Source organism: Octopus bimaculoides, chromosome 11 (genome assembly GCF_001194135.2).
Source record: "Octopus bimaculoides isolate UCB-OBI-ISO-001 chromosome 11, ASM119413v2, whole genome shotgun sequence".
NCBI classification, from domain to species: domain Eukaryota; kingdom Metazoa; phylum Mollusca; class Cephalopoda; order Octopoda; family Octopodidae; genus Octopus; species Octopus bimaculoides.
The window spans coordinates 50,015,644-50,026,307 of record NC_068991.1 but is presented as its reverse complement, the minus strand read 5'-3'; the positions used below and the strand labels follow the sequence as shown (position 1 = coordinate 50,026,307).

General features: G+C 38.7%; 1 protein-coding gene across 3 annotated transcripts in view; it reads right to left on the bottom strand.

Moving 5' to 3' along the window:
- LOC106869892 (cytochrome c oxidase assembly factor 8) overlaps positions 1 to 10,664 on the bottom strand; it is a 29,157-nt gene that overhangs the window by 9,339 nt on the left and 9,154 nt on the right. Inside the window, exon 2 of one of the 3 annotated variants that reach the window (XM_014915815.2) lies at positions 3,903 to 4,011. In XM_014915815.2, coding sequence (XP_014771301.1) covers positions 3,903 to 3,992 — 90 coding nt within the window. In that variant the 5' untranslated portion in view covers positions 3,993 to 4,011. Of the gene's footprint in view, positions 1 to 2,843; positions 2,946 to 3,902; positions 5,284 to 10,664 lie in introns of those variants that run through there. The other 2 variants (XM_014915814.2, XM_014915817.2) reach the window with 2 other exon arrangements.

Below are 10,664 nucleotides of genomic sequence, written 5' to 3'. Positions count from 1 at the left end.
GCTAGCATGGAAAGCGGACGTTAAACGATGATGATGATGATGATACACACGCACACAATCTTTTATTTGTTTCAGCCATTTGGGTGTGGCCATGCTGGGGCACCACACATACACACACAGTGTGGCTGTGTGGTAAGAAGCTTGCTTCCCAACTACATGGTTCTGGGTTCAGTCCCACTGAGTGGCATCTTGGGTAAGTGTCTTCTGCTATAACCTTGGGCTGACCAAAGTCTTGTGAGTGGATTTGGTAGATGGAAACTGAAAGAAGCCCGTCATATATACATAACCACTACACCATATGCCCATGGGCATATGGTGTAGTGGTTAAGAGCACAGGCTACAAACCCCGAGATTCCAAGTTCAATTCCAGGCATAGTCCTGAATAATAATGATAATAATAATAATTATTATTATTATTATATTATATCCAGTTGTAGAAATCAAGCCAAAACAGATTGGAGCCTGGTGCAGCTCTCCAGCTTACCAGTTCCAGTCAAGCTATCTAACCCATGCCAGCATGGAAAACAAATGCCAGATGATGATGACAATAAAACCCAGAGGTTCACTTCAAATACCTTATGGTTTGGTACAGAAAAAGTAATATTAGCCTATCCTTCACTGATAAATGTCCTGACAATCAGGTTTCCTCCTCTGTAATGTAAGTCTTCAGAAAAAAAAACTGTTGACAACAGAAATTACTCTTCTACAAAATCTCATGATATTTTTCTGCAGTGACTTTGCCTAATTTGGGAGCTTTGCTGCCTCACAATCCTGTCAGTACCCAAACAATTGTTTAAAAGATTCAAACCAACTCTTGCTCCATTAGATTCTGTAGACTTTATATCCCTATCATCACAAATACGAAGAGTATCTCTCACAAGAGGCTTGAAAGGAAAATTAGCTTTTCTTCCAAGTAAATACTTCACTCACTCAATCACCATCAAATTAAGTTTCTTTAATCCACACTTTTAACTTATTTTCCATCTCATCAGTAAATAAGGCATTAATATTATTAAGTTTGCAGAAGGTGATGAACTGACAGAATTGTTAGCATGCTGGTCAAAATTCAAAATACTTAGCAGTATTCTGTCCATCTTTACATTCTGAGTTCAAATTCCAGCAAGGTTGACTTTGCATTTCATCCTTTTGGGGTTGATAAAATAAGTACCAGTTGAACACTACAGTCAATCTAATCGACTTATTCTTGCCCCCGAAATTGCTGTTGTGCCAAAATTTGAAATCATTATTAAGTTAGCATATAATTTTGGCCACCAAAATACTTAACTTTTTTTTACCCCACAAAAACTCTAAATTTGACCAATCTCTGTTTCATGCTATGATCACTTAAAAGAGATGCTACTTTCTCTCTAAAAACCAATCTCTTTATTGATCTTTTGTGATGGTTTTTATCTTTGGTGTGGTGAATTATGAAAAAGGTAAATCACAGCAACAATGACTTTCATAAACTGTCCCTTGAAAATGATTCCACAAATTTTGTCTCAAATTAAATTAAACCTCAATGACACAGCAAAATTTGAGGAAATGCATGGTAAATTGCTGGTTTTTGCATACTAAGATGAAATGACAATTCTCCTAGTGATTGTTTAAACCATACACAAACACACACACGTGTGTATGTATGTCTCTTTTATTTTTTAATTATTATGAATCTTCCACTGAAGTGGGAGCCGGTTTCCAACAAAGATACAAGGCTCCATCTTTGAGATGTAGTTAACACAGACAAATTCACATTTGGAACGTGAGAAAAGTCTTGCATATTTTTACTGTTCCATTCACAGATTGGACTTGTATGAATCAACCGGTCAATCAATTTCTCTTTCTGAAAATCCCAGCTTATCCAGATTCTCCTGCATGCATGCATAAAAGAGAATCTATTAACGGCATCGAAGGCTTTTTTTCAGATCGACAAAAATGTGATATAAATGCAGACCCTGTTCCACACACTTCTCCTGAAGCTGTCTAGCTGAGAAGATCACATCAGCAGTGCTGTGTCCCACACGAAAACAAGATTGACTTTCTGGGAGAACACAATGTGCAATGTGTTTCAGCAGACGATGCAGAAGAACCCTGCCTGCATGTATGTATGTATGTATGTATGTAGTGCTTTTTTTTTCGTTCACTTTCGGTTTGACATTTAATTAAAACAATATGAACAAAGGGAAATAATTCAGCTTTCTTTACACTTCCACACAAAATTCGCCTGAGAGGACTCCGAGCCTAACCCTACAATATCTTAGATTTTGTTAATTTTGTACAGAAATCATGCGTTGATAGGATTTTATTTGTTACCATGATTTTGTCAGCTGTTCATTACCAAAGGATCTGTGTATTTGTATTTAATACAAAGTACACAAACTCGATGTACTTTTACGTCAGCCAGCGTACGAACAAATCATTATGTGGTCACTAGACCTTCTATAAACAGCGGTGATCTTTCGATTAACAGCAACCTATTTCTCTTTCAAGTCATACCATACTAATTTTAAAATGATAGGATACAGTGAATAATGTTATCTTAAACTTGTCAAAGATGGAATGCTTTTAGTCACAGGCTTGCTCGATCGAAGTTTAACTGGAGTTGAATAACAGCGACCTATCCACAGATTGGTCGAGAATAGAGCTTCTACACCGTCGCTCGACTAGCTAGAAATAATAGCCAAATCATACTACTGTCTTTAAAAGGAGGGAATGTAGTCTAAAATCCACCGTCTGAATGGTAACATAACAGCGCCAGTGTCTTGGAGGTTTGTTTAGTAATTAATGAGCTAGAGCTAAACAACAATAAAATTGTACAGCACTATGTCCTACTGAAAGTGCATTACCTTTGTGGTTAGGGGTGCTTGCTTCATAAATATCAAGGTCGTAGGTTCGATTCCTGCACCGGGCGGTGCGTTGCCTTTGAACAACTAACATGATTGCCTCCCTTCACCAACAGAAAACATTTCGTTTTTCCCTTTTTTTTATTTTACTATTTATTTTTTTCTCTTGTAAATACATTTTTAGAAAATATATTCTTTAATTTAAAATGACAATTTTTTTAATAAGATGTTGTAGTTTATCTTTCTACATTAAGCTTTCCCTCCGTCAAGTTAAAAAACCTAAGAAGCTATTTCCCAATCCACTTTTTAGACTGTTTTGTTGACAACCAGATCGAGCTGTACTAAAAAGTATTCCAGCCGTGACCAGCACCTCTTATTTTTAGGTGTGTGTGGGAGAGAGAGAGAGAGATCTTTTGCTTGAGGGACAGAAATGCGGGATTGAAAACGAAATAAAACGAAACCGGTGATGTAGAAACATGCTAATTCTATTTCACCTTGGCTGATCACATTATCGATCCAATATATCCTTTCTTAAATACTGTAACGTGGGATTTGGCCGCTATTATTAGCAGGCTGGTGGACCGTGGAGAAATTCCCTCTGAACACGTTTTTTAAAATTTTCTTATGTTGTGCGTTTTGTGTCAGTCCCTGAATAATGACAAGTATATGCGTGTATATGTATGTATATATGTCTGTGTGTATGTATGTGTTTACTTTAAACTTTACAATCTTTTTACATAATCTGAGTTAGAGTCGTTCCAGTTCTGCTTGGTTGTCCTTCGGTACCCAACGTGTAACAATAACATTTATTTTCTCCTTTAATTAAGCTACAAATAGTTAATTGCTGCTAATTGAAGGTACTGTCCTATAAAGAAGGGGTACTGACACAAAAAAAAACATTTATATGTTTAAAGCTATTAAAATCGAAATACTGACAACAAAATTGTTAACATTGATGAGACTTCACATCTAATTATTAAGATTTCTAGTAAAAAGGTTTAAATCATCTCATTTCAGTCTTGAAAATAAATAAAATTGAAAATGAAAGACTTTTTCCCTTACCTTTTGTTGTTTTAGGAATCGTTTAAATTGATTATTTCTAGAAATAATAAGAAAATCACCTCCAGAAAATCTCCGACAGATCGCTAACATTTTACCATTTTGAAAGTCGCTGAAACGAAGTTGGTCGATTAGAAAACATAATAATCACTTCAAAAGACGGAGTTTCGGAATAATTATTTCTGTCTCATGGGGAAGGAAAAAAAAGTACTGAATTGATGGAGTAAAACTGAAAAATTAGAGGTAAAGTTATAAATTCCGTTGAATGAAATCGAAACAGAAAAATACAAAAATGAAGGGGAGAAAAAAATACCCAATTTCTCGGTGTTTTTCTTCCCCGAGAAGGTGAGATAGGAGTTACCAAACACCGCCTTTTTAAATACAGTGTTGATATTATTGATCTGAATGATTAATTGATTGACAGACAGACAAATAAATAAATAGATAGATAGCGGCAGATTTGTCCAATTCCCTAACCGCCTCTTTTTTGTTTTTTACTTCAAATATTTCTTTTGGATGTTGCATTTTTATCACCGAGATCGCATCTTTGACCGCTACCGCCGTCCACCTAAAAGAAAATCAACTTTTCGAAATTTTTGTTTCCCCCATCTTTACATTTTTCTCTCTAGGATTCCACCTGAGAAATACTGAAATTATTTTTCTTGAAATAATTATACTTTACAAAATTTCAATTTTTCTTTAAATCACCCCCTCCTCTGCCGGCATTCAGAAATAACTCAGCCCGCAACGTCTTCCAGATGTTTTCTAACTCGTTCTCACATGCGTGCATTGCTGGTGGACCAGCCGAAGAAATGAAGGAAGCCTCTATGTGGTCGTTCATCATGCTAGAAATAACAGCTAAATCCATGAATTATTTTTTTTCTCCAAATTTCTATTTTCCAAGTCACATCTTTGCTCAGTTTTCAAAATATAAACACCCGCCCCATAGATGTAAGGAATGCATCGGCACAGTTCTTCCTATTCCCCAGCGAAATACTAAGCCTTTTGTTGTTGTTTTTTTTTACCCCTCACCTTTTTTATTAACGAGTAGGCAAAATAGTGTTTCCATCAATATAATTCTTTTCTTTTTCATGGTACTGGACGAGTTTTAAAAATTCCAAATCATCTTCATTTATTGAAACGTGACAATTTGTTCATCGTTTTGGCAATCGGTACATGCTACCCTATATGAAGTGGCTATCCTTCGTAAGGGAGGCACATATCCTAATGGATAGACCAATGGACTTGTAGTTGAGAGATCGCGTGTTCGAATCTCAGACTGGACGATGTGAGTGTTTATAGGCGAGACACCTAAGCTCCACGTGATTCTTGTAGAAGGTAATGTCAAACCTCTGCTGACTCTTTCACTGCAACTTTCTCTCGCTCTTTCCACCTGCATCCAGCAGCTCAACTGGGACGGACTCTGCCTGCTCTCCCTATTCAAGCCTCTGTACCCCTCCCTGTAACTTGAGGATGCATTCCAACATATTTTCACTATCTTCTCTCTCCCTCCCCTCTCTCACTCCTTTTCCTTTTCCAGTATCTCCTCTACTATAAAACACATGGTTCTCTGATTCTTGCTATAATGTAGAATCATGATATAATGTGGAATCGTAATGTCCATAGCTTTTCCACATGGGATTTTTAAAAAAGGAGTTTTGGGGTAAGATTAACATTTTGAAAAGTGTTTTGGGACTAACACTGGAAAAGGTTGTGATTTTTGATAAACAAAACTTTTATCCTGTTCGTACACACACACAAAACACTGTCGTTGCTATGAACGATAAAATACCGAGAAACTTTAACCCTTTAGCATTCACTTTATTCTGTCAAATATAATGCTTATATATTGACATTATTTCGAATTAATCATGTGTTATCAGTTGTATATCTTTAGAATGACATTGTGGAGTTCGCATAAGAAACTGGATCTGACTGGTTTGAACATAAAACAAAATATTTGAGCCAGAAATGGCCAGTTTAAATGCTAAAGGGTTGAATGTCATTCCCGCTACAGTACAAAAGCGTTATTTCCGATATTGTAAACAGGAATCCTTAGAGATTTCTTATAAAAAAGCGCGTGTGTATTCGACATGCCCACCTATATGTATATATGCCTAGTGCTGTGGATGACGGTGTATTGGTGTGGTGCCAGATGGCAAAAGAATTCCCTGGTTAGCCAGGAGGTTAAAAATAGAAAGTGACTTACAAAGCTTGTCATAGAAACAAGTTTCCCTTTTTGTGTAGGCAGAATAAGTTGTAGCAGAGAGTAAAAACACCTAAGGCTAGGTCATGAGAAGACTCTAGAGTCAAGCTGGGCTCTGGCTTTAAATTGGCCAATTAAGTATTCTGGTAGACCATCTGCCGATTTTGTAACAAGAAGCTCTCTTCCATACATGCCATTAAGAACTCAGCTGGGTTCTTCTCTCCACAGAGAAGAGTATCTTTGGGAAGTGGAGAGAATATTTTGCTGATCTCCTAAATCCAATCACGTTAAAATCTGGTGGACACAAGGTGCTATCTAGCGAGTAAAGACTAACCTTAGTAACACTGAAGTCATAAAGGCAGTTAAAGCACTCAAGTGTAGCAAGGCCACTGAAGAAAATAAAATTCGACCTGAGATGTTAAAAGGTTTAAATAGAAGTATTTTCTGGTTGCTTCATGTATGCCAAGTGGCTTGGACATCTGGAAAGACACTAAAGCAATGGCAATCCATGGTGATAATCTCAATTTTTAAAAAGGGAGATGCGAGAGTACTTAAATCATAAAGGAGTCTTCTTGCTGAGCTTTCCTGATAAAGTCTACGCTAGGTATCTGGAAAAGAGATATGGGGAAACTGTCAATCCCAAGCTTGCTAAAGAACAGTGTAGCGTCTGTCCTGGATGCAGTACAACCAACCACATATCCATTTTATGATAGGACTTTAAGAAATTGTGGGAATATTGCCAAGAAGTGTACACTTGCTTTGTAAACTTCAAAGAGTCATATGACTGCATATTGCAGAGAGTTTTGCAGAAGTTTGGGATTAATGGGCAACTTCATGTTCCCATAAAGTCCCTAAGCAAATACCCAGATATTTGTGTTTGGATAAATGGTGCCAAGTTGAAACTTTTCAATGTGAATATTGGACTTCACCAGGGATGCATATTGTTACCTTTCCTTTTTGTAAATTTTATGAACTAGATTGACAGTATCATTAGTATCCTGATTATGCCCCCTTCTCTTGTTGTTTCTACTGCCAAAGGCTTTATTGGAGTACGCACCACAGTATGCATGATTGCAGTATGATACCTATATGGCAGAGGAAAATCCCTATCAAAAATCTGGAAGAAGATCTTGGAGATGTTAGTTTTCACACAACCAGAGAAAAGTAGGCTGTACCATGTTACATGTTTTCTTCTCCACTTTGTTTCACTACAGGAGTGTGTATTTCTCTCAGGATTGTCATGTGCCCTTGTTTTGCCTCTGGTATGGTTTGATTCAGTATTCCAGGTTGATCTAGATTTGGTCCCAAAGTTACACTAGCCTCTTCTGGTTCCCCTCTTACCATGCCTAAAGTTTTCACAATGCCTATCCTTGTGGGGTTCGTGTTATCCTCAGGGCAAGCGGAGCCATAATAGTCCTTAGTGAAATCCCTCAAGTACCCCACGAGATATGGCAGCACCCAGAAGGTGCAAGTTTTGCTAAACATCATGCTTGTATTCACATTACTCCTGTATTCCTTCAGGACTTAAAGCTTGAAAGAAATGAAGCTAGCATGCTCTGCTGGATGAGTAATGTCAATTTGTGTGTAAGTCAATGTGTAAATGTGTTGATAGAAAAAAAAAAAAAACTGAACAAAAGAAGGTTCAAATGTAGTGTGCGAGAGAGAAGACCACATTGTTATGGGAATGTGATGCACATGAATGAGGACAGATGCATGAAGTAGTGTTAATCATTAAATGTGGATGGAATTTACAGAAGAAGGAAACCCAGGAAGATGTGAGACAAAGTTGTAAAAAATGATCTTCAGATGTTGAGTTTCACTGTGGAGACAACAAAGGATTGAGATTATTGGTAATTTGCAGTGCTTGAGAAAACCTGTCCATCTGAATAAAAATGAGGTTCAAAAAGCATGTTGTTTATGTCTATGTCCCTTTCCCTCACAATTCATTTCCTAACACCCTCCACCTGTGTTTACCACCTGCTGCATTCCCTTCTCCCTTTGTCTCCCACTCTCATGAACTCACCTGCTCACAGTTTCTACCTGATGTGTCTCTCTCCCTCACAACTCACCTTCCTAACACCCCTTCCTCTATCTATGTTCACCATCTTTCTCTTTCTTGCACTTTCATGAACTTTCCTGCCTGCCCTCCCTATTCAATCCTCTGTACCTCTCCCTGTAACTTGAGGATGCATCCCAACATCTCTCTCTTTTTCTCTCTCTCTCTCCCTCCCCTCCCTCCCTCCTTTTCCTTTTCCAACTGAGGTAGCTATGTATCTCCTCTACTACAAAACACTATTTCTTTCCCCTCAATCACACTTTAACCTCTCTTCACCTCCCTCAATACTATTCACCCACAGTTGAAGAATCATGTCTTGCAAGTTACTTGGTGATCTCACATAAAAAGCATCCAGTACACACAGTAAGGTGATTGGCATTAGGAAGGGGATTCCACCTGTTGAAACTAGCACTGGTTCACCAGTTCCTGTCAAACTGTCCAACCCATACCAGCATGGAAAATGGATGTTAAATGATGATGATAATGATGAATAAACTTAATGCTTGGTAAACTTACATCTATATGAATAGGCATGTATCATCATCATCTTCATTATCATCAACATTCTATGTCTGTTTTCTATGCTGGCATGAGTTGGACAGCTTGACAGGAACTGACCAGGTTAGGGGTCGCACCAGGTTCCATAGTCTGTCTCAGCTTTGTTTCTACAGCTGGATGCCCTTCATAACACCAACGGCTTTACAGAATATGCTGGGTGCTTTTTACATGGCACCATCACCTGTGCTTTTTGTGTGGAACCAGCACTAATACTTTTCATATGGCACCAGCACCTACGCCAATGCTTTTTACATGGCACTTTCGTTTTAGGACACCAATTCTGTTATGGTGCGCAGGTCTTCTTCAGTACAGTTGTGCAATACTCATTTTGGTCCACTGTTATCTCCATCATAAGGCTCAGCATTTTGAGACTGGCCTTATGTATCATACATTTTAGTTGCGTAAAGAAGTGCCAATCACTTAAAGTGAAGGGAAGTTGTGGAAGAGGGAGACTCAGGAAGACATGGGATGAAGTATTGAAGATCAATCTCAAGAGCTTTATAATGTAGATGTCAGAAGACTGAGAGATGTGGCGCATTGCTATACTCAATAAGATCTGCCCACCACAACAGAATTGAGATCCTACAACCAAGGTGCCATGTAAAAAGCATTGATGTGCCTGCTGGTACCATGTAGAAATCACTGGTGTTGGTGTCACATAAAAAGCACCTGGTACACTTTGTGAAGTGGTTAGCATTAGGAAGGGCATCCAATTGCAGAAACCGAGCCAAGACTGACAATGAAACCTGGTGTGACCACTGGCTTTGCCTGTTCCTGTCAACCTGTCCAACCCAAGCCAGCATGGAAAATGGATATTAAATGTTGATGAGGGTGATGATGATGTACTTGTCTATGTTGCTCACATATAAGCATGCCAGAGGAGGTGCAATGGCCCAGTGGTTAGGGCAGCGGACTCGCGGTTTCGATTCCCAGACCGGGCGTTGTGCATGTTTATTGAGCGAAAACACCTAAACCTCCATGAGGTTCCGGCAGGGGATGGTGGCGAACCCTGCTGTACTCTTTCACCACAACTTTCTCTCACTCTTACTTCCTGTTTCTGTTGTGCCTGTAATTCCAAGGGTCAGCCTTGTCACACTGTGTCACGCTGAATATCCCCGAGAACTACATTAAGGGTACACGTGTCTGTGGAGTGCTCAGCCACTTGCACGTTAATTTCACGAGCAGGCTGTTCCGTTGATCGGATCAACTGGAACCCTCGACGTTGTAAGCGACGGAGTGCCAACAACAACAACAATATAAGCATGCCACAGGCCACTCCGAGTTATTCTCTTGGCTCACTTTTGTTTAAATTATGCAAATTCCCAAGGCCATGAATGTATCCTACTCTTTTTATATATATGACTAAGTGCCTTGGCTTTTCAAGATAAAGTAGGTCATATGTACATGTGTGGTGGGTGTTTGCTTCCTTGTCGTAATATCATGTGATAGTTGTAACTGAGCTTCACTGTCATACATGCAATGTTCATCATTTTCAAGCTTCTGTGAAAACATGTTTGACTACAGGGAAATATTACCTCGCTTGGAAACTGATGAGAGTTGGCAACAGGAAGGGTATCCAACCTTAGAAAATCTGCCAAAAAACAAATTTTGTCTGAACGATGCAAGGACGGGAAAGTGGACAGTAAAATGATAATGATGATGATGATGATGATGACCACTAGCGTAGCTGGTGGGGGCGGCAGTAGGAGCAATCCGCCCTGAGTGACACTTTTAAAGAGGTACCACTTTTGGGTCTGCTGCAGGCAATATGTGTATTTTGAGGGGTCCGGGGGCAGCAAATGGAAGGGCAACCCCGGGTGGTACACATTCTAGCTATGCTAGTGACGATGACTCAGGGTTCTTATTAGCCATCTTCAAAAAGGACTGCTTAGTGTCCATTGACTATTTAATTGAATATATATATATATATATATATATATATATA